The sequence below is a fragment of the Drosophila hydei genome, unplaced genomic scaffold (genome assembly GCF_003285905.1).
Source record: "Drosophila hydei strain 15085-1641.00,03,60 unplaced genomic scaffold, DhydRS2 tig00000060-arrow-pilon, whole genome shotgun sequence".
In the NCBI taxonomy this organism is placed as follows: Eukaryota; Metazoa; Arthropoda; class Insecta; order Diptera; family Drosophilidae; genus Drosophila; species Drosophila hydei.
The window spans coordinates 9,644,703-9,672,367 of NW_022045656.1; the positions used below are offsets into that span (position 1 = coordinate 9,644,703).

The 27,665-nt window shown below is 37.7% G+C and overlaps 7 protein-coding genes across 11 annotated transcripts in view; 3 read left to right on the forward strand and 4 right to left on the reverse strand.

Annotated features, from left to right (window-relative positions):
• The window catches only part of LOC111601215 (venom metalloproteinase 3), a 58,852-nt gene extending 58,656 nt beyond the window's left edge, over positions 1–196 (forward strand). The window contains exon 15 of one of the 3 annotated variants that reach the window (XR_003944123.1): positions 116–160. Coding sequence is in view for 2 of the 3 variants with exons in the window: in XM_023317708.2 (XP_023173476.2) it covers positions 116–144 (29 nt within the window). In the remaining variant the exon portion in view is untranslated. Of the gene's footprint in view, positions 1–115 lie in introns of all 3 variants that reach the window. The other 2 variants (XM_023317708.2, XM_023317709.2) reach the window with 2 other exon arrangements.
• A 1,407-nt stretch (positions 197–1,603) lies between these two features.
• Positions 1,604–2,365, reverse strand: LOC111601260 (transmembrane protein 14 homolog). Its single transcript, XM_023317766.1, has 3 exons — positions 2,269–2,365; positions 2,106–2,208; positions 1,604–2,044 (listed from the first exon to the last, which is right to left on the reverse strand). The coding sequence occupies exons 2-3, from the start codon at positions 2,179–2,181 to the stop codon at positions 1,785–1,787; spliced, it is 336 nt and encodes a 111-aa protein (XP_023173534.1). The 5' UTR covers positions 2,182–2,208; positions 2,269–2,365; the 3' UTR covers positions 1,604–1,784.
• Positions 2,366–2,871: 506 nt separating this feature from the next.
• LOC111601250 (far upstream element-binding protein 2) lies at positions 2,872–6,284 on the forward strand. The gene is made up of 6 exons (XM_023317749.2): positions 2,872–3,276; positions 3,392–4,498; positions 4,753–4,923; positions 4,996–5,498; positions 5,564–5,795; positions 5,862–6,284. The coding sequence occupies exons 1-6, from the start codon at positions 3,199–3,201 to the stop codon at positions 6,249–6,251; spliced, it is 2,481 nt and encodes an 826-aa protein (XP_023173517.1). The 5' UTR covers positions 2,872–3,198; the 3' UTR covers positions 6,252–6,284.
• A 4,096-nt stretch (positions 6,285–10,380) lies between these two features.
• Positions 10,381–15,267, reverse strand: LOC111601258 (protein DEK). Of its 3 annotated transcripts, none has more exons than XM_023317763.2 (11): positions 15,186–15,267; positions 14,533–14,731; positions 13,348–13,832; positions 12,869–13,283; positions 12,703–12,803; positions 12,452–12,637; positions 12,201–12,392; positions 12,048–12,132; positions 11,870–11,988; positions 11,652–11,804; positions 10,381–11,592 (listed from the first exon to the last, which is right to left on the reverse strand). In XM_023317763.2, exons 1-11 carry the CDS (start codon positions 15,225–15,227, stop codon positions 11,578–11,580), a joined length of 1,992 nt encoding a protein of 663 aa, XP_023173531.2. In that variant the 5' UTR covers positions 15,228–15,267; the 3' UTR covers positions 10,381–11,577. The 3 variants fall into 3 exon arrangements, with proteins under 3 accessions (XP_023173531.2, XP_023173533.2, XP_023173532.2); XM_023317765.2 differs by lacking the exon at positions 15,186–15,267 and adding an exon at positions 14,817–14,891; XM_023317764.2 differs by having other exon boundaries at positions 10,797–11,592; positions 12,201–12,389.
• A 187-nt stretch (positions 15,268–15,454) lies between these two features.
• LOC111601246 (flap endonuclease 1) lies at positions 15,455–16,913 on the forward strand. The gene is made up of 2 exons (XM_023317745.2): positions 15,455–15,694; positions 15,757–16,913. Exons 1-2 carry the CDS (start codon positions 15,613–15,615, stop codon positions 16,845–16,847), a joined length of 1,173 nt encoding a protein of 390 aa, XP_023173513.1. The 5' UTR covers positions 15,455–15,612; the 3' UTR covers positions 16,848–16,913.
• A 23-nt stretch (positions 16,914–16,936) lies between these two features.
• LOC111601245 (integrator complex subunit 8) lies at positions 16,937–20,507 on the reverse strand. Its single transcript, XM_023317744.2, has 7 exons — positions 20,322–20,507; positions 19,865–20,254; positions 19,700–19,811; positions 18,685–19,631; positions 17,753–18,626; positions 17,226–17,688; positions 16,937–17,164 (listed from the first exon to the last, which is right to left on the reverse strand). The coding sequence occupies exons 1-7, from the start codon at positions 20,434–20,436 to the stop codon at positions 17,045–17,047; spliced, it is 3,021 nt and encodes a 1,006-aa protein (XP_023173512.1). The 5' UTR covers positions 20,437–20,507; the 3' UTR covers positions 16,937–17,044.
• A 4,956-nt stretch (positions 20,508–25,463) lies between these two features.
• LOC111601236 (ficolin-2) lies at positions 25,464–26,921 on the reverse strand. The gene is made up of 2 exons (XM_023317732.2): positions 26,294–26,921; positions 25,464–26,237 (listed from the first exon to the last, which is right to left on the reverse strand). Exons 1-2 carry the CDS (start codon positions 26,875–26,877, stop codon positions 26,105–26,107), a joined length of 717 nt encoding a protein of 238 aa, XP_023173500.2. The 5' UTR covers positions 26,878–26,921; the 3' UTR covers positions 25,464–26,104.
• Positions 26,922–27,665: the final 744 nt, after the last annotated feature.

Sequence of the window (27,665 nt, forward strand, 5' to 3'; positions counted from 1 at the left end):
CTAACATTTATTACACTTTTATTAACATCAAATTTTCTTTTTGTTGTTCTTGTTTTTTTTTTTATTAATATTTATCTTGTTGCTCTTCTGTTTCATTGTGTGGCCGCCCGTTTAGTGGTTAACTGGAAGCTGTTTCCGTTTTAGAGCACTGCCAGCCGGAAATCGGAGGAAACGTCTGGACTTGGCTTGGTTACTGCCATTGGGAAAGTTTTAACAAAATACTTACGTATAAATTGTGTTTTTAGATAGAATTTTTTATATTATTATTTTTATTTTTATTTTTATGTTTTATTAATATTTTTAATTATAATTACTATTGATTTGTTTTTAGTTTTAGCAGAGACTAATTTAAAACAAAAAATTATTATTCTTGTTAAAAAAAAATACATCGCACCCAATCAAGTGAAAGTTCTTTTCTATACATATATGTATACATCTATACACTTTTTAAATGAGAAATTAAAATCTGTATAATATTTTGTATATAAAATATATGTTTCTGTAAAAAGCTCATACATAGTAAATGCATTCATATTGGTATTAAAAACGAAACGAAAACAAAACAAACAATTTGATAAATTATTCCTAAAGATTTCCAATTTTCCATTGTGATAAAAGATAATTTGTATGCTTAACTAACAAAATATATTTATCTTTTTCTTATTTTAGAAAATTGCTTAAAAATGTGTAAAAAATAAACAAACAACAAATTCTTTATTTACCTAGCCGCACTTTGCCTACTAGAAAACAATTGTAATTCGAAAATATTGTTGTATTTAAAGAGTAGAGAAGTTTTGCATTGTTAATGCGTTCGAACATTTTGAAAAATTGCATTACCTTTTAAGCAGTAAATAGTTTAATAATAATCATGAATTAAGTTTTAGCTGTAAACAACTGGAAATCATATCAAGTGAAACTGTACATTTATCACACACACACAACCAGACTCACACACACATACACACTCACACATGCACACAAACAAAAATGTAATTTAAGATATATACATATATTAAAATAAATACATACATATATAGTTTAAACGAATTTTTCGTGTTTTTTCTTTAGGCGGGCTAAATTACTAAACTTTATCGATGAAGAGATTTGAGGGACACGCAAAATGTCATCGCTGATTTGAAACAAATTGGTTAAGTTAGAAATGGCTTCACGATTCGATGAAAATGAATAACCGATAAGCTAATAATATCGATTATTTGAAACAAGCTTTGTTAGAGATGGTACTGAGCAATTGGAATTGAAACTGCTTGACTGTTATATGTATGTAAAATACAATACGAACCTATGGTTAATGCACAGTAGAAATACATATATATTTATATATATATATACTTAATGGAATCGGACATTCAACATTCTGACTGTTCTAGGCAAAAACTGATGTTATGAAGTATTATCACACTATCTTATCGTACATGTTTACTTTTGCAAGAGCATAATTTATAATAATGATTCGTCATGCTGCACTAATTATAGTTAAAACATATGTTTCGCTGTGTATTCAGAAAAGACCACAAGTGTTTCAGTTTAAGTACAAATCAAATAAAATGTATTAAATAATATAATGCATACAAATATAATTGATACGCATGAATGTTCTGTTTACAGGGTATCTCGTAGTTAATAATCCAATTAATTTCTTATAAGTCCGTAAACCATTGAAACTTTTAGTTGCACTCTCAGGAAAGTAAAAATAAATTTTTTGAAAATCTCTCGGCAAGTTTAACAGCAATCCAGACTTGTTGTTGCTTGTTGTTTGTTGTTGATTAGGCGCCCTTTGTAGGCAGTGGCAAGTAACGATTATATGTGACCAAGTTTTTGACTAAAGCAGCCATGGAAAGCAAGCAAACCATTCCAGCTGGCATCATCTTTCCAGATCGATTCCAGCGCGCACCCATTAGTCCAGCCAAGAATAGCGATGTTCCCAATTGGAGCAGCGGCCGTGGTGGATCTTGGGAGTTTAAGTGAGCGCCATAGCCAAGCAGCGCACCAAATGCAACGCCCGCTCCAAGCGAGGGAATGGAAGCTTAAATTGAATTACTTTCATGTTAACAAATGAAAAAATGAAAACTGAAGCAATAACTAACCAGCCTTCGCATAGCCCATTATTCCGCCAGCGGCAACTGTTGCAGCGTATACATAACCAAACCAGTCCACAGGCATTTTATTTTATTTTATTTTTTAACGCTTCTGATTGAGAACAAGTTTTTATATAATTACATGTTTATTACATATATATTATTTACTTACTTTTAGAAATTGCTAAGTAATTGCTCTCTTGTGCGTACCTAGCTCAGCTGTGGTTTTTTGTTAACACAGAAAAACAATGGGAATATAGTGGGAATACATAATAGTTCATTTTAGTAACTCACTAAAATGAGCTCACTGATCCAATTCATTTTGCATTAAGGCATATTGTACAGGTTCTTACCAATTAAAAATATACGTTCACAACTTTCATTATAATAAAAGCTCATCTAATATATAATATTTATTTTATTACATTCTCTAGGAAACAATTATGTTTGTTAATAAGCTTATACATTAATACAATATTCCCACAGACGGTTACAATTTATCGATTGTTTTTAAATATCTAGTAGGGCAACGAAAGAAGTCAATATTATAATACCTCGTTCAAGGCAAATAATAACTATTTGCTCTGTATTTTTCAATACTTTAGTATTAAATGTATACAATATTCGAGAATTGTTAGAACTGGAAGTCCTTTGTTTATTTTTCCCTGCAAGACAACACTGCACTGGTGAAAGCTATCGATATTTTTTCAATCACAACGCTACGAATGTTGGGAAACGTAAGAAAGAGTGTTAAAAACTAAGCATCCCTATGTACGCATTTTGGGGCGCATAATTTTCACCGAAAAAAAAACCAAGAAAGCTGAAGCTGTAGCGCTATTTAATTTAATAAAACATAAGTTAAAGCCTTGCTACTGTGTTTAGTAAGAAAAATTCAAAGTGACGTACATTTTTAACAAATTCTCTACGTACGAACACGCCATTCTGGCTTTAGTGCATTTGGTTATTGAATTTTCCAGTTGCACGTCGTCAAGTTGCGTCGGTGTTTTTGTGTAAAAAGTGCGGGGCGTGTTCTCTTTTACTAATAAAATAAAAGGCAAGCACTAGCAGCTGAAATCCACTTTGACCGAAGATATTTGCAAATATGAGTGACTTCCAGACGCAGCAGGCGAGTTTAAGTCAATCGCAGGCATTGGCAGCTGCCATACAACGTGCCAAGCAGGTAAGAAGAAGCAAAGCAAAGTATTGCCCTGAAGCAATCCGTACGTTCCAGCCGCAAAAAAACGCGCCATTGTTAACAAAACGAACTTTTTTTATGAATTGTTGTATTTGTGCAGATTGCAGCAAAAATACAACCAAATCAGCAGCAGTCACAAGGAGGCGGAGGTGGAGGCGACTCCAGTGGTCCAACCTCTGGCGGCGGAGGAGGTAGCAACAATTTTAAGCGACATAACGACGACGGCGATAGTGGACCAGATTGTAAACGTTCATTTGGCAGTCCCGACTACGGTCAAAATAACTCAAACATGAGCAGTGGCAGCGGCGGCGGCAGTGGCGGTGGGAATATGACTCAAGCTATTGCGCAAGCAGCCGCTGTGGCCGCTCGTTTGACTGCCTGGCCGGCATCCACATGCGAGGAGCAAGTACGCATACCCGAGAGCATTGTAAGCGCATTTGTGGGACGCAGCGGCAGTGATACGCTCAGTCATCTGGAAGCAGAGTCCGGTGCTAAGCTGGAACTGATGCAAGATCAAGAACGAGTGATAACACTACGCGGTTCCAGAGAGAGCTGTACAAAAGGACGCGAAATGCTTCAGCAGATGGTCAATCGGAATGGTGGAGGCAATGGCAACTGTGAGGTGTTGCTGACCATCAATATGCCACCGCCGGGTCCCGGGGGCTATCCGCCGTACCAGGAGATTATGATTCCTGGCGCTAAGGTTGGCCTGGTCATTGGCAAGGGCGGTGATACAATTAAGCAATTGCAAGAAAAGACTGGCGCTCGCATGATTATTATTCAGGACGGTCCTAATCAGGAAGTTATCAAACCATTGCGCATTTCCGGTGTGCCCCAAAAGGTCGAGCATGCCAAGCAAATGGTTTTAGATCTCATTGCTCAAAAGGATGCTCTGGCTATGCAACAACAGGGCGGACGCAGTGGTGGCAGCTCTGGTGGCGGTGGATCTGAACAAGGCTTCAATAACTTTAACAATGGCAACGGCGGAGAAAGCGTTGAGGTCTTTGTGCCCAAAATTGCTGTGGGCGTTGTCATTGGCAAGGGCGGCGATATGATACGGAAAATTCAAACTGAATGCGGTTGCAAACTGCAATTCATTCAGGGCAAGAACGATGAGATGGGCGATAGACGGTGCGTAATCCAAGGCACTCGCCAACAGGTGGAGGATGCCAAACGCACCATTGATGGGCTTATCGAGAATGTGATGGTAAGAAAGAAACTTAAATAGTTGTATGTATGTAGAAGAGGACAAACAGATAACCCATCCCATCTAGCTGGCTGTTTTGTAGAAACTTGACGTATGATGCTATAGTATATTGTGGTGTAAAAAGTAATTCATGAAAATCAAATCAAATAGATCAGAATTTAAAGTTTAACACTTCCTAATAACTTATGGCTTTTTTAGTTTGTCGCGTTTGTATAGTATATTCTGGTTATAACAGATGCATATTTGATCCACAGCAACGCAACGGAATGAATCGTAATGGCAACGGAGGAGGCGGTGGCGGCGGCGGGGGTAGTCAAGGAGGTGGTGATTCAAACAACTCCAACTATGGTTACGGATACGGCGTCAACCATGCCCAAGGCGGCCGCGAAGAGATTACGTTTCTGGTGCCTGCTTCTAAATGTGGCGTGAGTAGATATTAATTATCATTCACTGAGCGTAAGCTGACCGATTTCTTTATCTGTCACTCCAAATTCTAGATTGTTATTGGACGTGGTGGGGAGACGATCAAGCTCATCAATCAACAGTCGGGTGCGCACACTGAAATGGATCGTAACGCCAGCAATCCGCCCAATGAGAAGCTATTCAAGTCTAAAGGTACCACCGATCAGGTGGAGTCGGCCCGTCAAATGATATCTGAAAAAATCAATATGGAGTTAACGGTGCTTTCGCGCAAGCCCATTAGCGGCGGAGGCGGTGGGTCTGGTGGTGGTGGTGGTGCCAATAATGCCCATCACAATCAACAGCCCGGTGGCTACGGTGGCAATCAAATGCAGGGTGGCGATCCTAACGCTGCTGCTGCTGCCGCTTATCAGCAACAACAGCAACAGCCCTGGGGTGCCTATGGACAACAGGGCAGCTGGGATCCAGCCGCTGCTCAACAGCAGCAACAGATGGCCATGGCGGCAGGCCAGGGCCAAGCAGGAGCAGCTACTGGTGCGGGTGGTCAAGATTACTCAGCACAATGGATCGAGTACTACAAGTAATTTGCTACGATTTTCAAACTGAAAGAGCTTAATTACATCACATTCTTGTTTCCAACCACAGGCAAATAGGTTGTCATCGGGAGGCAGATATGATTGAACAACAAATGAAGGCAAAGCTGGCGGCTAATCCTGCGGGTCCGAATCAACAGGCTCCGCAGCAACAGCAACAACCTCAGCAGCAACAGCAGGCGGGCGGTAGCGGTGCCGACTATAGCGCACAGTGGGCAGAATATTATCGCAGTGTAGGCAAAATTGAGGAAGCAGAAGCTATTGAAAAGACGCTCAAGAATAAGGTAGAGCAATAATTGTATATTAAATAAAATTGAATTTAAAATAAATAACTTTATTGATGATTGTAGCAAAATGGAGCTGGCGCTGGCGGTAACAGCAATGCCTCTAATCCAAATCAAGGTGGTCCCAATCCCAGCCAGCAGCAGCCAAATGCAGCAGCTGCGGCAGCTGCAGCAGCCGCCGCCGCTGCAGCGGCCGGTGGCTATGCCCAAGGTATGACTCCTAGCCAATATGCACAATATTCACAGTATTATGCTGCAGCGGCTGCTGCGAGTCATCCGCAAGGGGCGCCACAGCCCCAGGGCGGCGGAGCTGGCGGCGCAGGTGGCCAAGGGGGTGGTCCACCACCTGGATATCCAGGTGGTTATCCCGGTGGAGCCTACGGCGGCTATCCAAGCGGCCCCACTGGCGGTCCCGGACAGCAGCAGCAAAAAACACACAAGAACGATAAACATTGAGGGGTCGAGACGAATAGCGGGTGCCTTGAAATGGTAAGTAAATTCCTCGAATCGAATCCAAATCGAACATCGAGATAGTCTGAGCTTCCTTGATTATTTTTGCTTTCTAATTTGCTTTTGTGCTATTGCCTATCTTGTTTATATTTTGATAAACACTTTGTGAATTTTTTTTCTAATATGATATACCTATGTATTTAATTAATTACCTGCAAAACTATGTATGAAAACCTAACATAATCTTGTTTACCATGCGTAAAACTCTTTGCAGTGAATCATTTGAATTGTTCTACTATCCTATGTCTTTTATCCCCAATAAATTAGCAAAAAATACAGTAATTGAAGCGCAAAGAGCTGAATGAGATGAATTATAACAACGATCGCCAACAGTCAAGACAACCATCAATCAATCAAACAAAACAGTCAATCAATCAATCAATTTGCACACAGCTTGAAGCGTCGCGCTTTGAATAATTGTAAATTTATTATATATATATATATTAATTACATGCCAATTACATTGGTTTTTTTTTTACTTATAATTTTACTCTAGATCTTAAGTGTCTTTGCCTGAAATATTAATATTCTATGACAACAACAACAACAAAAGAAAACAAAAAAGATACAGAAAATGCCAGCAAAAAAAGAGAAAACTATAACGAAATGCTATTGTTGTCCAGGTACATATACACAAATTCTGGGACAACATACAAATTGCTATTTATATATACATATATCTCTATCTGTGTATGTGTGTATATGCAGATCATTTCATGTGCATACAATTTCTTTCGTCGTCAATTTAGGCAACTCGAGAGCAGGTCCCGACAGCTGCCAACTAGCAAATAACAAACAAATGCACACGTAGAACAATTTCCACGTTGGAGTGTGTTGATTGAAAGACATCAAATATATACTACATATAACAATAGATATTACATATATATATACATGCATCTATATATATATGAAATTGAAATACCTTTTGATACCACAAAACGTTTCTCTCATACATTTTAACATACTTAGTCTTAATATATCCATAATAACATGACTCTATATATATTAATATACATATATATATTTATATGTATCAAATTAAATAATACTACGATCAACGTCTCCACTGATCTGGTAAGAATTTTAACCTGTCAAATTACCAATGGTCTTATATATAACTTGAACATAGTACAACAAAAATTATGTCCTAGAAATATGTTTTTTCGTGTTTTAGATGAAACTGGTTTGTTGATCTGATCATATATATTCTTTCCTTATCATATAACACCTTCTACTTTTCAGTTGAATTTTTATACTATATACTTTTATACTGTATTTGCATAGCCTTAAGACATCCTTTTGATTTCAGTTCGATTAAAAATTATATTTTGGGCCGCAGCCCAACGCAGACTCCTCCTCCATGCTCTCTAATGGCTTGTCCGGTCAGAAATACTTGGATGTATTACCTCCACTTCTACTTTTTGATTTATTTTTCTTTTTTCGGTAAGATCTTCAATGGTATAGAGATAAATTAGCTAATTTTGATTTCAATAATATATATTTATATCTATATAATATATTGTGCACATGCAAACGTATATGTATGTCGTTTCAGAGGACATCTTCAAACCAGTTCATAGTCGAATTCCCATACATAAACCAATATAAAAGAATTATAATAATACTAAATATATATATATATGATAATTAATGAGCAAAGAAAGCGTGAAAGAAACTTGGTAAGATCTTTTGTTGTTATCTGTGTATGTCTTACAAATCTTACAATTAAAACATAAACATAAACATTTTAATGCATAACGTAGGTCTGCAATTATGAAACATTATAAATATATATTTATATATATATGTATGCAATAACTAGCCTAAGTTTTATGTCTCCTTGAAATGAAAGAACTATTAAATATTGATGATAATGATGATGATGATGATGATGTGCACCCACTTTCCAATTGAGAATAATATTTGTATAAGAAAGTGGGCGTGTTGCAAGATTTACTAATCATTTTCGCAGCAGCCTTCGATACATTTGAATAAACACATAATATGACTATAATATATATATTTTATATTTATAATTATATTTATAAAAACCTGATATTACCAATGTGCGACGCACCATGTGCGTCGTATGCAATTTATGCGTTTCTATTTATTATATTCATTTTTTTTACTTTTTATTTTGTCTTTTCTTTTGTTTATGCCATATTTGAAAATCGTTTTTGAGCGTATTTTCAGAGGCGCTGAGTTGGATGGTATCTAGGGCCGGGATTTTGCTTTTCTGTTCAGTGTTGCTGTCGTTCTGATTGTTGGGTATGTAGCAGGTCTATCAATATCTCTTATATGCCTACTTGACTCTACATAATATGTATCTTACATTGACATATCTTATTATGCACCTGTACTCGTAATATTTTGCCGATATATATATGCATATATATATATTTTGTACATACTACATATATAACCATCCATACATATGTGACATGCATATATATGTATATATATATATTTCTCTATATATTTCAATAGCCGACCACAACACGATTTTCCCACGATGTTCAACTTCCCAAATGTAGCGTCACGTATTCGGCGACCTCAAAAGCAAAAACTATATTGAAACTTTGATTATATCGCTATTTACTTTATTATATAAAAAGAAAACTCGAAATCTCCACGATTAATAACTATATATTAGTATGTTCTTTCATCAGATATCATTTGTTTGCGATTTAAGCGGTTTTTATATATTATCCAAATTTACGAGTATTATATATACGCCAATATATTGTATATGTATATATATAAATAACTTTTATATTAATATATTGACAGTCGAATGATGTGTGTAGCACTACGAAAGGCAAAATTTGTTAACGAAGTCGAAATTTTGGATATTTTCTCAGACATTTCTCGCCTTGACTTGGCTTAGCTATGTTATTTTTTTCTTGGATCGGGAAGTTGTTTTTAAATTCTTTCAATTTTAGCTGACGACTATTTGATTATGTATCCCCGATTTGTGGTAAGTATATATATATTTTTTTTTATAGAACCCATTTTGAAACCCATTTGCGTTAAAGTTTTTGGGGCAATGTCAAACCGTTTATTTCGCAATCAAATGATATTTTTGAAATTGTATATGAATATATTTCTTTATATTTGATTTAAATTATGTGCTTTGATCTATTTCCAGGCCAATTGAGAAAAACAAAATCCGTTTATATTCTATTCAATGCATTTTAATATTTTATACCTAACATTCATTTATCACACGAAAAACGTAAACTAAAAAATCTTGTTTTTGAACTCCTCAAAATCACAAATTGATTCTTTTATCTGTATGTTTACAGCCTTATATCCACGTGATCCACTTACCAGTCAAATTGATATATATATATATATATATATATATATATATATATATATATATATATATATATATATATATATATATATATATATATATATATATATATATATATATATTTATATATTTATATATTTATATATATTTACCTTTGATCCTTCTTAATCATAAACTACATACATAAGTATATTGAAACGATTATTAATTTAAATATTGCCTAAATATTGCATTTACCAATTTATCAATTTATCTCAATAAATTACTATCTGAAACAAAAATAGAAACGGTTTTTTGTTTAAAGGTTAGCATAATACTAAACCATAAAAATCATGATTAAAAACAAAATAAATATAGATATATTTATAGATGGATCAACCATCAACCCACTAGTCTAGAATCACTCCAATTGTTTTGCCCAATCAAAAGAAAACAACGCATTTTCCATTTTATTTTCGCGCGATATATATTATTGATATACATACTTCATCCATTTTTATTTCCTTTGAGAAACATTTAAAGATAAAACAAAATATCAGTTTATATCTAGGCATCCAAGTGCGATGCATGTGATTTAAGGATAAGTTTAATTTCTGCTTTTTTTAAGGAGAGCGAACGTTCAGTAAATGTTTTTTTTCAACTGTTCGATCCACGTTAAACTCATTGTTCAAACTCTATATACTTCACATTTGTATATATGTATATATATACTTGTTTTTGTTTTGTTTTTTTTTTCTTTTTACTACAAGAAACGTACATTGAGATGCTTGTGTGGAGAAGTGCTTTCAAAACATTGTGTTTTGAATCTTGTAATTTTTGTTCGTTAATTATTTTGTTTAAAATGTACATACAACTATTTTGCAAGACTATTCTTACTATTTCGTTAAACATATATGTATATATATTTTTTTTCTTATTTTGGATGCGTGTGGTCTGTGGTGTGGTGTGTCTGCTCCGCTCTACAAGAGAAACCTGCTTTAGTTCTGTCTTTAATCTACTATCAAAGCCAAATTCAAGTGGAAACGAAATTATAAATAGGTGTATAATTATTATAACAATCGATTGACAGTTTGTTAACTTCACACTAACTTGACAATTCCAAGCTCCCTCGAACCGAAATTAAGTCAAAATCAAAAGATATATATCAAAACCTGCAACCATTCGTATTTTACAATTACTTTAAAATTCCTCAATTTAATGCTCGTGGATTTTTCTCTGGAATAATGCTTCCTATATATAGGTATTATTGTTCCAGTACATTCGCTTTACTTTTATTTTAACACCCCCTCAAGTCCAAATACTTTTATCATTTGTAACATAGACCAAAATCGTATCAATATTATCAATTTGGAATTTTTACTTGTTTTTCGTTTTAAGGTTTTCCATGCTTCATTTTTTTTTTGTACTGCTGCCAGTGTGTGAATTTTAGATATTCTTTTTGTTTTTTATTTATCCTCTTTGCTTAATTTAAAATACATAATTTTGAACGTCAAATCAATCAGCACTACATTTAAATGTATAAATCGTGTGTTTTCTGCTCTTGTTTGTATGTTTTTTACAATTTTCTTTTGCTATTTCTGTTTGTTCAAATTACACACTTTTTGTAGAGCCGTTTGAGAGCGCAGGTATTCATAAAGAAAATGAATATTAAAGTGATTAAAAATTACGTTTACATATATACATTATTCACATGCATATATGGGAAAAGGACATAATCCGTTTAAGGTTGAGTTTTCTTCTGTTTTAGTTAGTTTTAAAGAGTACAAATTATACGCTTATAGGAAAACTAGATATATTTCTTTGTTGTTGCAGCAGCTCTCAAAAAGTGGCCAAATTTGTTTGCTTTTGCGGTCGCTTGTTGTATTAATGTTGTTGTTGTTAATGTTATTTGATACAAGTTTTACTGCTTGCTGGCCCATCCCAAGGCTCCTTCTCTTTTGTGTAGTTTTATGTCGCAATTAACTGAAAAGGAACAGAAGATCAAACAAAAACTGATGACAGCCAGCAACTGCACCACCTACCGCTTTAACTGTGGCTTTTATGAAATCCTTTTTATCTGTTAAATCGAAATCTGGGTACTTAGCATAGACTTGTTTGCACACTGTTTTCATGGTAATCTCTTCGAGATTGGCCTTATCTAATATTTCTTTGACATAGCCGCGTATTTGTTCGTCCTGTAATCGAAGATATAAATTGTTAGTATGTTTATTATATACTTTAAATTGGGTGTTTATTTTACCGTTGGGAATGCCAATTTGCCCTTTTTGGTTAGTGGCTCATCTTCATCGGATTCATCTTTGTCATCAACATCTTCCTCCTCGGACGTTTCCTTCTTTGATTTCTTCGGTCGGCCAGCGGCTGCAAGTAAAAAATGTCCTTTTAGTAAGACAGTTACTATTCGATAGATAATGCTTTACATTTTCCGGCTGGCTTTGACTTGTTGTTGGCTTTGCTATTTTTCGCAGGCGTTGTAGGCTTCTTACTCTTTTTGGGACGTTCCTCCTGTAATATGAAAAGTACATTTATTTTATAATTTTATTACAGAACGCTTTAGATTGTTCCAAACAAACCTCGCTTTGATCGCTGCCAAATTCTGACAATTCCTCCTCTTCTTCATCTTCTGAAACTTCTTCTTCGTCACTTTCCGAGTCCTTGCGCTTTCGCGCCGAGGCACCTCGTCCACGTCCTCGTCTGCCAGCTGGAGCGGACGCAGCTGATCGTCCCCGTTTGCCTAAAGTTGGTCGCTTGCGCTTAGGCACCTGCTGGACAAAAGCGAATGCAATTTCAAAACTATTCAGTACAACTAAAGTTATTTACATACATCACTATCTGCATCTGATAGCTCAGATTCTTCTTCGTCTTCTGAATCTGAATTTCTCCGACGACTTTTGCGTGCAGGGCGCCCTCGATTACCACGAGCTGAGATCTTGCGACCGGCTCCAGCTGCTCCACCAGCACCTCCACCGCCACGCCCCGCGTCAGAGTCTGAATTTCCCGAAGGATTGTACTGCAAGATCATACAAATCATATTGAGTTAAAGGGTCTAAGGAACAACACATTGGAGCGACTTACATCTGAACCGGATTCGGAATCATCATTTCGTCTCCGCTTAGCCACTGTCACTTTGTGCTCGCTCTCCTCGGAGCTTGATAAGTCTACATATGCTGACATTTCTGCAAATACAGTAAAGAATATAAATCAAAGACTTAGTTCTAATTAGTATTTCTGTACTACTTACTTTTTCCCGCTGTTGAACGTTTTGGACGTCCAGTGGAATTGCGAGCTGAGCCTCTACCGGTGCCGGCGCTCGTTTTACTGTTCTTGCGTTTCTTATCCTCTTCGCTGGCAGCATCATCATCTTCATCGATATCTTCATCGTCCACCTCCTCTTCCTCCTCCTCACCCTGTTCAATACACAGCGACTCATCTGGCTCCATTAAAAATTTGAGCACTCGCGACGCAATCTCATCCTTGCTGCCTTTGCGATCTAGCGTCAGAATTTCGCAGATACTACGCAAGGATTTGTTATCCACCTTCTTAATGGATTCGTATTTCTTTTTGTATTCCGACGAGTCCTTGGCAAACTCAAACCCGGCAAAAGAACGCAGATTCTTTTTCACCACATTATTTTTTCCTTGTGCGCCAAAACAGAGCTGCATATTAAAACAATAAAAGATTTATTAATCTTGTTAACACCTGCTTTGAATGTTGACTTACCGAATGTAGCACCTGAAGACCATCCACTCGTGTCTTATTAATATTCTCATTAATGCGATCAATCTCGGCCAAAGCCACAACATTCTCATCATCCTCGGCCACCTCATTGTTCTCATCGAGGCCATCGCCTTCGCCGTCATCATCATCATCCTCATCTTGTTTGTCCGATTTCTCCACCTTGCCATTCTTGGCCTTTGCTTCATTTTTTTTAGCGGCTGCTGACTTGTCCGCTCCAGCTGAGCCTGACTTCGACTTAGCACCATCTGTCGCATCATTTTTCTTCTTCTCCGATGTGGCTGTTGGTTTCTTTTCCTCATCACTGACATTCTCGTCCTTCTCGTCTTCCGCTTGATCATCCTCACTTCCCTCCTCGTCCTCAACATCATCCTCGTCGTCGTCAGTCTTGGCATTTTTCTTAGCGCCATTATTTACTTTCTTTGATGCTGGTGGTGCTGGCGATCCTGCCTTTGTGTCCTTCTTTTCGTCTGATAATAAATAATTTATTAAAATAAACATTTACGTTTTTAGCTAGTTTAATTCGATCATTTTTCATTATTAATCTCTATTTTTTAAATTATTTGAACACATTTCAATTTGTATTTTAAAAAATATTTTTTAAATTGTATTCATGCTTGGGAAGTCCAATGCTAATTTGTTTTGGGAGCGCAAGGAACTATGAAAATTGAATTTTTAATTTACCTTAAGCTTTAACTATACCAAACCATATAGTTCAGGGTTTAGTATGAACAATAGCAAAGGATATATTCATTCAATGTTTTTTCTTTAAATAATTTTTATACAATAGTTAGGAGAGAGTTAGAAAGAAAATATCATTCAAAAACTCTTCTCTCTTCTTACACACCACATCTATTTATATGGGGGAAACACAGTTCGAGTTCGAACCCACGCCATACCGACATACGAGATTATACTCACATTACACACGTTCGTTCGCGACATTTTAGACAGCGGCGCCACGGCCAACGCAGCAACGAAGGCGGCAAGCGACGTAAATGTGTCGAGCGCGATGTTATTCGCCGCATTTTACGAACGCGCGCAAATTTCATTTTATGATTTTTGTTTTTCTCGCTCTTTCTTCACGCAAACATACATGCACGCACACATGCTCAAACCATGTATATGTATACACATGTATGCGTGCATACGTGTGTTTCTTTTATTTACCTGCATCCACTGTTGGCGCGGTCGCAGCCACTGCGTCTCCAACAGCTTTTTTATCAGCGACGTCATCACTAGCGGGTGACGCTGCTGCATCGATCTCTTTCTCAACATTTTTAGCTGCCTCAGTTTCAGCCTTTGACTCGATTACCTTATCAGCGGCATTTTCTTTGGTCGCCGTCTCCGCTTCTGGCGTGTTGGCATCCTAATGTAAATAAAAACAAAAGAAAAACACAGTTTTATTACACTGTACATTTTTGGCGCCGTTCACACTTAGGCACTACCACTACCATCATATTGTGCGTTGCTCTGCCACTGCTTTATGCGTTTCAGTTAATTTTTTTTTCAAATGTTTAGTGCACACACAAGTTTTCTTTTGAGCTTTGCGTTTGTGTATGCGTGTCTATGGGGCATTCGGCATTCACACGTTGTCCCGCTCACACGCACCGAAAACTAGACACAAGCAACATACAAACGCAACGACGCCATGTTTATACACATAAACGAATGGTCTAAGGGGAGAAGACCGATTTGTCGAGAGCAATATTTGTTGCGCTTTAGTTCGTGGTAAACATATTTGCACTGATTGGATTTTTTATGCGCGTTTATAACAAACAACTTTAACTTGATTTTAATACTATTTGCAGTATTTTACGTACCATATTTTCAATGGTTTTATCTTTTTTTTCGTCAGCCGACATGCTTTTGCTTATGTGTGTGGCGTTAGGGATGAGTAAATATATCGATATAGTTGAACTCGTGAAATCGATAATTGGCGGCAATGTATATTAAACCATTTTTAACGAGCATACTATAATTATTGAACTTATATACTAGTGGTTAAAAAATGTTTTTATATTTTTTAAATACGCTTTACCCAATTTGCGTATTGTAAATAATATTGAACTTAATCTCTTCAATATTTAAGTATCGATATACTTACAATATACACTGCAGTTAATTGACAATCACAAGAAGACGCGTACACAACATTTGCAACAAAAAGCGCGCGTAGAGCATTCGACGTGCGAAATCATATGAATAAACAAATCAAGAAACCCTATCAAAACACAATAAGCAATAATCATGGGAATTTTAGGTCTTTCAAAGCTTATTGCAGACATGGCGCCACTGGCCATAAGGGAAAGTGAAATAAAAAACTTTTTTGGTAAGTCTGCACCACCGGATTTTGCTCGGAAAGTTACAAGTAATTTCAATAATCTTTTGCAGGTCGCAAAGTTGCAATTGATGCCAGCATGTGTTTGTATCAGTTTCTGATCGCAGTACGATCGGAGGGCGCGCAACTGGCTACAGTAAATGGGGATCCAACCTCACATCTGATGGGAATGTTCTATCGTACCATTCGGCTGTTAGACAATGGCATAAAGCCGGTCTATGTCTTCGATGGAAAGCCGCCAGATTTGAAAGCCGGCGAACTTGCCAAGCGTGCCGAACGTCGTGAGGAGGCTGAAAAGGCACTCAAACTAGCCACCGATGCGGGTGATGAGGCGGAAATAGAGAAATTTAATCGTCGTCTAGTGCGGGTCACAAAGGAACATTCGAATGAAGCCAAACAGCTACTGAAGCTCATGGGCGTTCCATATGTGGACGCGCCATGCGAAGCTGAGGCGCAATGCGCTGCTCTAGTCAAGGCAGGCAAAGTTTATGCTACAGCAACGGAGGATATGGATGCACTAACCTTCGGATCTTGCAAGCTACTCCGTTACCTCACGTACAGCGAAGCGCGAAAAATGCCCGTCAAAGAGTTCAGCTACGACAAGGTGCTGCAGGGCCTGGAGCTAACAAGCAAGGAGTTTATTGATCTGTGCATTCTCATGGGCTGCGATTACTGCGACAGCATCAAGGGCGTCGGACCTAAGCGCGCTATAGAGCTAATCAAAAGCTATAGAGACATTGAGACTATATTGGAGAACATTGACACCAGCAAGTATACAGTGCCAGAGAATTGGAACTATAAGCGAGCCCGGGAACTGTTTGTTGAACCAGAAGTAACCGATGCCAGCGACATTGATCTCAAATGGACGGCTCCCGATGAGGATGGCTTGGTGCAGTTTCTATGCGGCGATCGTCAGTTCAATGAGGAGCGTGTACGCAATGGTGCCAAGAAGCTGCTCAAGTCTAAGCAGGCACAAACACAGGTCCGACTGGATAGCTTCTTCAAAACAATGCCAAGTACTCCTAATGCAAACGCCAGTGCTGCTGCCAAGCGCAAGGCCGAAGAGAGTAAGAAGAGTGCTAACAATAAGAAGGCGAAAACAAGCGGCGGCAGCGGTGCTGCACGCGGCAGAAGACCAAAATAATATTTCCCAACGAAAAAAATACAAATTTCTTTAATTTAACCACAAAATCATATTGCTACACTTTAAGCTTAGAAACTAATTTCGTAAAAATACAAAAACTTTTTAAGCTTAACTCTAATTGGTCTTCTTTGTGGGCTTGGTCGTGGATGTGGATGGGGATGTAGTTTGTAGCGAGGATCAGGTGGCCTCGCCTGCGACTACAGCAAATACTGCTTGGCCAGGGCGCGTAAGAAGCGCGATTTGCGGACCATAGCGCTCTCTCGTTTGATCTCCTCATTGTTGTTGGCATTCAGCTCCAAGGTGCCCATCATTGAGATCTGTGAACCAAGATCAAGAAATTAGAAAATAATGTTATGGATAGCTTGAGCCTTTATATACCGCCTCCAGCTTTCGACTGTGCTCGCCTCGTTTCGCATGCAGATTGACAATAAATTCGAGGAGCGTTGTATCCCATATGCAGCTATAGTATGCATCCATGGCATCTGTGAAATTGGATGACTTCTCGCTGAGATTCTTGAAGACAATGCCATAGTCGATCTCATCGAGAAATTGACACAGCACAGTGGCCTGCATATGGCAGCCCAAATTGGCGGCACACCTAATCATCTTCCTAATCACATAGTCATCGGCCACGTTTCGCTGCAACGGCATGGTGCAGTAGTCGGTACCGGTGACTAGAGCGTTCACATAACAACGCATCGCGGACTCATTGTTACCAATGGCCAGCTCCAGATCGCCCTTCATCTTTAACCACGAGATCGTCTGCGGATAGTAGCTGAGTGCCTCCGAAAGCAGCCACTGCAGCGTCTCACATACACTGCGCAGGCTGTAACTGTTTGGGCTGAAGAGAAGCATCAGAAATTAATTATTTATATGAATATATTTATAAATGGGAAACGACTTACTTGTTAATGCTGGTGGGCCAGAGTTGCATGTATTCGCAGCTCAGATCGTGGTTGGGATCATCCTTCAGTATGTTATGCATTTTGCCCAGCATGGATATGGCCAGCCCAAATACACTTTGATGTCGCACACGCTGAAGGAATGCTTGCAGCGCACTGCTGGCGCCGATGCCGGCGACCGTCGGTGCCGCCCGCTTGGGCACATTGAGGAACATGCTCAGCATCAGCTCCCAGGCATCGCGGCATACTTTTTTGGGTCCCTTCATCTTTTCCATTTCAATGAAGGTGGCTGCAAAGGCTAACGGCAACTCCAGTTGCTGTGCCCGCTTGTCGAGGTAAAGAAGTGGCGGAAAATCAGTTAGGTTAAGTAGCATGATGGCACAGCTCTCTAAAATTTCCAGCCTTGGCATCATTGAGTCGCCCGCCTGCAAGGCGCCCAGACATTGCTTGCACCGTGTGCCAAGCGTTTGCAAATCGAGTGGCTTCTGATGCCATTCATCCAGGCACTGCGTAATTTGTATGTGTAGTATCTCCCACGTTATCAGTTTGCACATCAACTGCGCACTGCCGCCCAGCTCCTGACGCTGTGTTTCGGACTTTAGCACACTCAGCATAGATACTGCGTCAATGTAGCTGCCACGTGCCGCCAGCTCACGTGCTTTACCCAACAGCACGTAACTGAAGTCTTGCAGGAAGCTAACTGGCATTGCCATGATTAAGGCTTTCAGCGGCTGTGGCACATCCCAGCTGGGATTGATGGCCCACAGCGGCTTACCAGGCGCCGTGCCACACAGTTTGACTAGGAGTATGCGCACGCTATTCGCATTTGTACAACTAATCAGCTGGCGCTCCAGGGCAGCAACGTCCACGCGGGTCACTGCACGAAAATGATTTGGGAGTCACAAATAGATTGACCTTACAATTCTTTAACTTACTTTTAGAGTGGCAAATCCAATCGTTCAGTGTGGCCAATGAATTGCTCAGCACAGGCAGCGATGCCTGTACCAATTGCTCCTTCAAATCCACTTGCTCCTCAGCCGAGAGTATAGGCATGCCGCGCAGCGTGAGCATCAGCTGTCGACTTTGTTCCGTATGCTGCTTTTGCTGTTGATGCATCACACAGTCAATGAGAAAATGCTTGAGGGCCGACTTTTCCGAATGGCTGCAGTACGTTAGTGCATCTTGCATTGCCTCCATGATGGGTGGCATGTAGTCCATGTCGTGATATTTCTCAAAATACTCCACGCTACCAAATATGTTGCCCCACTCGAAGACGGTGCGCACCACATTGAGGGCGGCCACATGCAACAGCAACTGTGGCATCTCTTTGAGCAGCCCCGTAGAGATGGCACCTTCAATGTCCAACTCGACGTTACGCCGGCTCACCAGTGGAATCTCGCGTGCACGATTATCTTGGCGCAGTATGGAAACAATGTCCGCATAGTTGTTAAGCAGGGATTGGTGGAAGCGTTCCAACAGCGTTTGCTGCTGAGCACTAATGCCACAAGCCTGCAACAGTCCCTCCAGTTCTTCGGCCCGCACGTGGCAAAAGAATCGCGTCACACCGACAGGTATCGCTTGAAGACTCGTGTTGCAGGCAGCCGCTGATTCGCGGGCCAGCACATACTGCTTGGTATGGAGGTAGTAATGGGCCAGCTCGTACTGAAGCTGGGCGCGCAGCTCTTGCGGCGTAATCAAGTGCATCATGTCGTAGTTTTGAGCGGTGTTCAGCGTGTCGCACTGCAAAGCCACAAAGCTGTCGTAGTGGAACACATAGAAAGGTTTGCTGGTTGCCGCCGGCGAGCACAGCTGCTCTAGATATTCGATGGAAGGCTGGGTGGGTGTGTCCAAAAACTGCTGCAGCTGATCAACGGTCTGGAACCTGGAAAAGCAAACAGAAAACGAACTTAAATAAAAGCTATACATAATATATTTCAGTGCACGACTTACATGAGTGGACGTGGACTCTTCAGGGCGCTGTCCTTAATGAGTTGCAGCCGAAGTATCATCCTGTGGTAGATGGTGAGTGCAAAGCGCGCAGCACGCTCGTTGCCAGTGGGTGCTGTAATACAGATTGATATAATAAAGGACACGCAGGATCTGCACGGAACATACAAATCTTTAAGTCGAAATCACTGAGAAATGGAATGCTGACGATGCGACCATAACTTATGGTGCACAGATCACGCAGTAGGCCCAGCTGCATGATCACGGGCAACCCTTTCTCTAGCGCATCCAAATCCCATCTCAGCCATGTGGCCACCTTCAGCTCCAATATCTTGAGGGCCAACTGTTTGCGTGTCAACTGCAACTGCTGCTGCTGCTGCTGCTGTGTTAAGAGCGGCACATTGAGTGCCGCGGAGGCTGCTGGTGTTGTGGCATTGGCGCCGACGCTGGCGCCACTTAGATTCTGCAGATCGCTGCCTGGCGTGACTACAGTGGAGGCTATTGCCGTGTCCGGCGTCATGCTGATGAACTGCATGATGAGCTCCACGGCGCTGGGTTCTGCAAGAATTTAGTAGCCAATGTCACATATGAAAAGTTGGGACCAGATTTCACTGTATTCACGTACCGGGATTTTTGCATTGCAAATGCTCTGTGATTTTATTCGGATCTAGCAGAAATTCAAACCACAATACTGTTTCTGCTGCCAGTGGCACTGGCTTGGGCTTCAAAGGGTCTTCCATCGTGTTGATAAATTAAGTCGCTGATTTTTCTTCGTCAAACATATGTTTTCGGCATCAGAAAACTTAACATTTTGTACAAATGTTATTAACAGCGGAAAATTTTCTGTAGTTTACATTTACTCTTCTGTCAAGCTTATGCCAGAATTTATATGAATGTTATTTATTAATATAATTTTTAATTATGACATATTTGACACTCGCACCTGAGTCAGATTATTAAAGAAAACATTTACGTATTTTTGCAGTTAACAGTTCTGAATTAATGTAAATCGCATCATCAAAGCCATAACATTGAAATAACAGACTACAACTGTTATTTAAATTTAATAATTTAGGCTCTTATATAGGAAAAAGAGCCTAAATAGAAAATTGAATTGAGTGACCGCATCAATTCATGCAAAATTTTTAAATCCATAATAATCAACGTGATAAAAAAAAAATTTAAAGCGAGGTGTCAACTTTCGACAATCTATATTGTTTCATTGTGACCACATATCGATATTTCAATATCGATTCTTTTCGGACATAGTCAATAGTTTTGTAACACTATTCGTTCAATGATACTCAACAGTTGCATAGTTGTTTTAACTACAAAATTCAAATTTAAATATAAAATTATAATTTGTTTTAGAGTTACACACTTTTATTTTAATTTTAATTAATACTAATAATACATATGCACACACATATGATTGAATAATAAGTTACAGAATGCGTTAAAATAAAATTACTGTCTTATTAATTAATATTAACTTAACGTCATAAAATTTATGTTTATGGTGAACATAAATCGATAAAAGTCAGAGACGATAAAACGGGAGTGCATGAATATGCCTACCCCCTCCAACATTTACACTTTTTTGTTCATTAAAAATGTAAAATAGTTTGAATATTTTTTGGCTGATTAATGCAAATCAGTTGAATTTTATTTAAGACGCCCATAGATTGCCTTTATGTGTATATATACCCTGTAGCCATAAAAATTGTTGAATATGGTATTATGAGGGATGTGGTAATGACTGCATGTATGTATGTATTATAAATGAATGTGTGTTTGCATATACTTATACAAATTTGTAATCAAGCGATGAGCAGCGTTTTTTATTTGTAGGATTGCTTCAAATGTGAAGATACATCAAAATTTTAATAATTAACTTAAATTTTGATTATTTTTAAATTAATTACCAGATTAAGCATTCCGTACAGGGTAGCTCTTTGTCGAAGTCTTAGGACATTTTTTGATTTTAGTTAGTTATGCACTGTTAAAAAATTAAATCTCAATTTTACATAATATTAATTTTAGTTTATACTTTGTATATCAAATTAAATCGTTTTTAATAATATTAAAAATAAAATTTCAAATAAACAAATAATATTATGAGAAAAAATATCATTAGGCAAAACTATCGTAAATTTCTCACAGTGTGAATTTATCTTATTTCAAGTTCGGTCTCGTTTCACATTAAAAATTAAAAAAAGTCTGCTTTATCTTGAACTTTATGAGCATTTCATAGCATAAGCTGCAAATAAATATTTAATGTTCAGGTGATTTTATGCAAATTATATATGCATACATGTGATTTTAATCGACTCAGAATATGGCGGTTTCCATTGTTGTTGCTTTTTTTATGACATTATTCATGCGCTTAGCTTAGATCGTGTTTGAGAGAGGGAGGACAAAAGTCAGCTAACCAAGCCTTTAAAAACTTTATATAATTAAACAAAAGCAAGTAAGAGAGCTCTGGTCGGGGTACTCAACTAAGAGATACCCTGATCCCTGTCCTATCTGCATTTTGTAAAACAAACATTACCAATATAAAAAATATAGAAATAGAAAATACAATTAAAATTCAAATTTTTGTTTGTAATTTAAAATTAAAATAAATTATTCTTATAGTTTTGAATACACAGTCATTAAATAATTTTTTCTTATTATTTATAATTCTTATTATTTATAGTTCAAAACATTTTTAATTTACGGCCCGAAAATGATTTACGTTTTACAGTGCAGTTAATCCAAAATTTGAATGACACGATCGCTGTGAATTATATTTTAATTTCATTTCAGAGCATATTAAAAATTGCAGATTATATATGTATATATATGTATTTATATTTAATTAAAAATGTTTAGCTGCTTTTGACATTGAAATTCATGGATTCATTTTTGGGGCCAATAAAAACTGTCAGCTGCGTTTAGAGTGTTTGAAATTTCAGTTTCAAGATTATGTAACTTTATTTAATTAATTTATTACATTGATTTATTAATTTATTACAAACATAAAGCAGCTCATCAAGGTTTCTTAGTTTGTAGAGCTAGTTGGTATTTTCCATCCCTAAATACATTTAATCAGCATATTTTGAAAATCTAAATCTATATATTTATTTAATGGGATCAAAGTTGTTTGCCAAGAATGTGCACACGCAGTCGATTTGCTTTTGATTATAAATTTAAATATATATATATATATATATATATATATATATATATATATATATATATATATATATATATATATATATACATTTTTTTTATTGTTTTTATTTAAATAAATTTAACAAATTTGAAATCTCATCTCGAACCGCATTAATTAAACGTCTCAATAACAGGCGCAGGTTATCTGTTCCGGCAGCACTTATGGAATTTTTGATTAGAACTGAAAGTTTTTGTCAAATCCAAATCGGCTCTATAGCATATGGCATATAATGAATGAATGAATATATTGGGTTGCCATGGGCCATGACAACCGAGGGGCGACCCAAAGCCAACTAAATTTATGCAAAATATGCCAAACTTTGCTCCAATGTGAATGTAAATTTCTTTTGTGTAGCTCGTTTAGTGACTTAAACTAAAGCACCTATAAAAATAAACTAATGAAAACGTTGAGCATGTCGGACTTGCAGATACACTGTAAGTATAGTTAGCTTCTATAAAATAGCAGTAAATAGGGAAAGCATATAAACAGAGTTTATATAGAGAGTGTATAAAAAGTGAGTTATAGTGAGATATATAGATATAAAACATATGGAGCGACTATATATTTATATTATTTATATATGTCTCAAATTCAGTCATTCAAGCTCTTAAGTGCTACAATATATTTTGAGCTTTCTTAAGTTTGATACCTATTTCAGTGACTTAAAGAAAATGGCAAAACTTGATGAAAAAAGAAATCTGAATAACGCGTTTAATGGAAGGATGTAGCTGGAAAAGGCGATTGCTCTAAACGTGGCAAGCTTTTGTAACCTAAACATTTTAAAGCCTCTAGCTCGAATAGTCTTTAACTTAACCAGTCTCAAGCTCTCAGAGTCTCTTGCTCCTACAGTCTAGCTTAATAGGTTCTCTAGCTTAAATAGGTTCTTCGCGTGTCATCTACTTAGAGTGTCTAGCTCTTTGAGTCTAACTAATTCAATCTTGCCCAAACTAAGTTATTCAAAGAGAGACTGAAAAGACTCTGGATAAACGAACTCAATTGTTAAAATACAGATTGAGTATATATTTGATGGCTTTAACTTTATGCGTAGCACAGTTTATGACAGAATTTTAATACCCCATACAATTGTATGGAAAAACATACGAAACTAGTAAAGAAATTCAAGAGGAGCTTCAACATTTTTATAGCATTTCGATAAGACCCTGAAAGATTCTATTGATTGAATCGTAAATTTGTTTTTTTTTGTGCTGTTTTCTTTTGTTAAGCTATTTGCATTTTATGCAGGTTGATTAGCTCGTGCCATTCAGAAATGTCAAACTATTCTGCATATTTATAGCTTTGGCCTAGCTATACGGAGAGCAGAAATATGTTTATCGATGGCTAACTGAGTGACCCAGTGAAATTCCTATTGTTTAAAATATTCATATGCTAATTCCACGCACAACAAAAACAAATAAAAAAAGAACGGATATCAAACACTATATACATATATATGCAGTGCTCACATGACTTTAAAAGAAAGGAAAAAAATAGATTTATATTTGTATTTAAAAAAAATGTAGTTAAAGAAAATGTCGCGCTCTTTTCTTATTTTCTGTTAATATTTCAAAATGTCATTAATAATGCCATAAATTAACTAAATTCATTGCTATTGCTAAATCTTTTACGTGCGAAGGCAACAAGCAAAAATAAAAAAATTAAAAATATACAAAAAAAAAAAAAACAAAAACAAAAAAAAAAAACCAGAAAAAAATTGAAAATGTTTTAAAAATGTTTTTCAAGAATTTCGTGTCTGTCGCCTGCTGGCAGGCGGCATGGAAACAGCGACATGAAAATCTTTCAACAGCAGTTGACAGCGCCACACACACACACAGAGGCATACACACCTACGCACACCTACACACACACTTTGGCAGTCCAGCACTCTTAGCTACTCCGCTTGGGGAGGCATCAAAAATCTTAATTTCTCTGACTGAAATGATGAAAATTGTGCCGAGGTTTTGCTGCCTCCGTGTCGCCGTTGATGGGTTTTGAAATGAGGCGCGTTGCTCGAATATTTCCACACTTCCTGGTGAAATTAAAACGACATAAGCTAAGAGCTCCAACGCACTCGAAATACTCTGTCTTGATGAAATTATTTGAAGTTGGAATTTTGTGAAGCAAGTGCTTGGAGACTTCGAATATCCTAGTTGGCTTTTTTGCTTAACATACCTTTTTTCTGCCTAGAATGAAGCTCTTAAATGCAACATAGCAATCCTTATGATGCACTCTAAACACCCTGGAATATATATATGGAATGCTATGTTTAATTCGATCGGTTAGGTAAAGCAAATGCTTAGGCACATCTTGTTTTATGAGGTACTCCAATTAGCCTAGAATAATATATCAATTTGATCTTTGGCTTGGGTTGATTTCGCTCTAAAGCAAATATTTGTTTTCTTGTGAGAACTAAGACAAACAAATTTTATTTTAAGCTGCACTTAAAACACAATTCTCAATACATGTAAACTACAGAAGTCTAAAAAAAAGCATGGTTTCTTCTTTAATATATCCTACTTTAAATACCCTGCAATATTCAGTATTCATTGCCATTTCACTTTCTCTTATATTTTATTTTGAAACATCGAACTCTATAGATACAAAATCAAAATTCCTTCAATAGCTGATGAACCCTTCCGCCTTCAACAATTTGTGCCAGCTGATATACCCTTTCGCCTAAGGGACGCATAAGTAATGAAAATGTCTTTGTCGCTGCCATGGTCTGTGGCCGTGTGAGTTTTTTGGAAAAGTTGTTTCAAAATGTTCGCTCAAATATTGTTCTAGACATTCGTTCGCTTTTTTTATAGAATTTCTTAGCTGTCGCCACAGTGTATATTGTTAAGTATATATACACATACATGCATAAGACATTTAGTGCGTGAAGACGTCGCATTTTGTTCTAATTTTGTGTCCAAAACAGTTTTTTTTTGTTTTTAGTTTTTGGTTTTTGTCGCTCTGCTCTGTGTTTATTGGTATCATTTTCAACGTAATACTCGCAATTAAGAGTTTCTATTTTAGGTAGGCTGCTGCCCCGGCTCCGGCTCTGGCTCCGACAAACTGTCGGCAGCGAACATTTGACAAAGTTATGCGGAATTTACAGATCGTGACTGGAGCAGCTGTCAGCGCACCAAATGATCCTACATCAAAATCAAAAGACATCAGCTCCATTACAGTCAAATTCGTCGTGGTATTATCTATTTCAGAGGACGTATCATCATTTGCACTCGCTTATACGAATAGTTAACGCCCTGCCACTGCACCCAGCAAACGCCGCGACCTGCCAGCGCTTGACCGTACTCGCCTCCCAAGTATTCGCCATTTAGATTGCTGGAAAAATCAATCAATATAGATGTCACCTTTGAGGCTTTGCTATCAGCTCTTACCTGTACATGCAGCTGTTATACCACCAGGCACCTGAGAACTGGACGGCGCAGTTGCTGGTGCTGTTGTCATTGTCGCGATCGTAAGTGCTGAACTTCGAGTACTGCTGATATCTGAGCGCATCGCCAGCGTTGCCTGAGTAGCTGCCCAGTGTATTCAGGCCGTAGAGATTCGCCTCGTTGCCAATGCCAAAGGCATTGTATTTGGCAAAGCGGCCCTGGCCTTGAAAGTCCTCCAGGTAGACGTACAGCTCATTGGGCTGGGCGACCGTCAGAGCATTCAGCTTATCGAGGCCAATGAAGAAGCTGCCGTCCAGCTCTCCGAAGCCCTGCTGATACGTGGACCAATTGCGAAAGAAGTTGAGCCGGGCATCGACACGACGCTGGATGACCAGCCAGCCGGTGCCATTGAGCGTAGCGTCGCAGTAGACATTGAAGGGTTCACCGCCGTTCAATTGAATCTTGTATATGCCATTTTTCTTGGCCTTAGCCTCCTTGCAGGAGGCAGGATACTTTTTGTACGCAGCTATTTGAGCGGTGGCCACGCTCACGAAGAGCAGCGACAACACAATGTGTAGAACTCCCATTTCGACAATCTGGCTCAGTTGGGCTACTTTGACTAAATAGTCAATTATTCGACTGTCCTCTTTATAGTTGGGGCCCAACTCATCAAGTTATGAATCATATTTCTGGCATCGATTAGATTACACGTAACTTCCTAGAAAAATAATTTAACACTTGATATTGTTGTGGGAGTAACATACAGAATTTATAATTGATAACTTATCCTAAAAAAAAGCACACAAGTTTCTCAAATATGTGCGAAGAGTCCAATGAAAACAAATGATTAGATTGGTAATTGACCAAAAGATATTATAAGGTGCTTGGCAGAGGCGAAGATGGAAGTAATTAGCGCTTTTTTATAGAGTGTACTTTTAGGTGTTCGATTAGTATTTCTCAATGCTGTTAAGAGCCTTGAGAAAACTTGAGGAAATATAGAAAGGCATAGGGCGCAGGGTGACCAAATAAGAGTGATACTATTTCCGATAACTTTATGTCAAGAGTCTTTTTAGTTATCGCTCTTTTGTAGCTCCTGTTATATAATAATATATATAATTTGCCATTATCTAAAAATTATATTTTAAGTCTAACTAACTAATGAGCTATAAATATTGAAGTAATAGCTCACCACAATATATTATACATCTTTTATTTAATTGTTATTTCTATTGCTACTACTCTTATAGAGTCAGCTGAAGAGCTGCTAGAAAATCAGATTAAGAGAAACTTTTATAGAAAAAGTCTCACTAAATAATTAACCCATTTACCTATAAAAATATATATAAACTATGGAATATTCGATTCAATTCTTTAC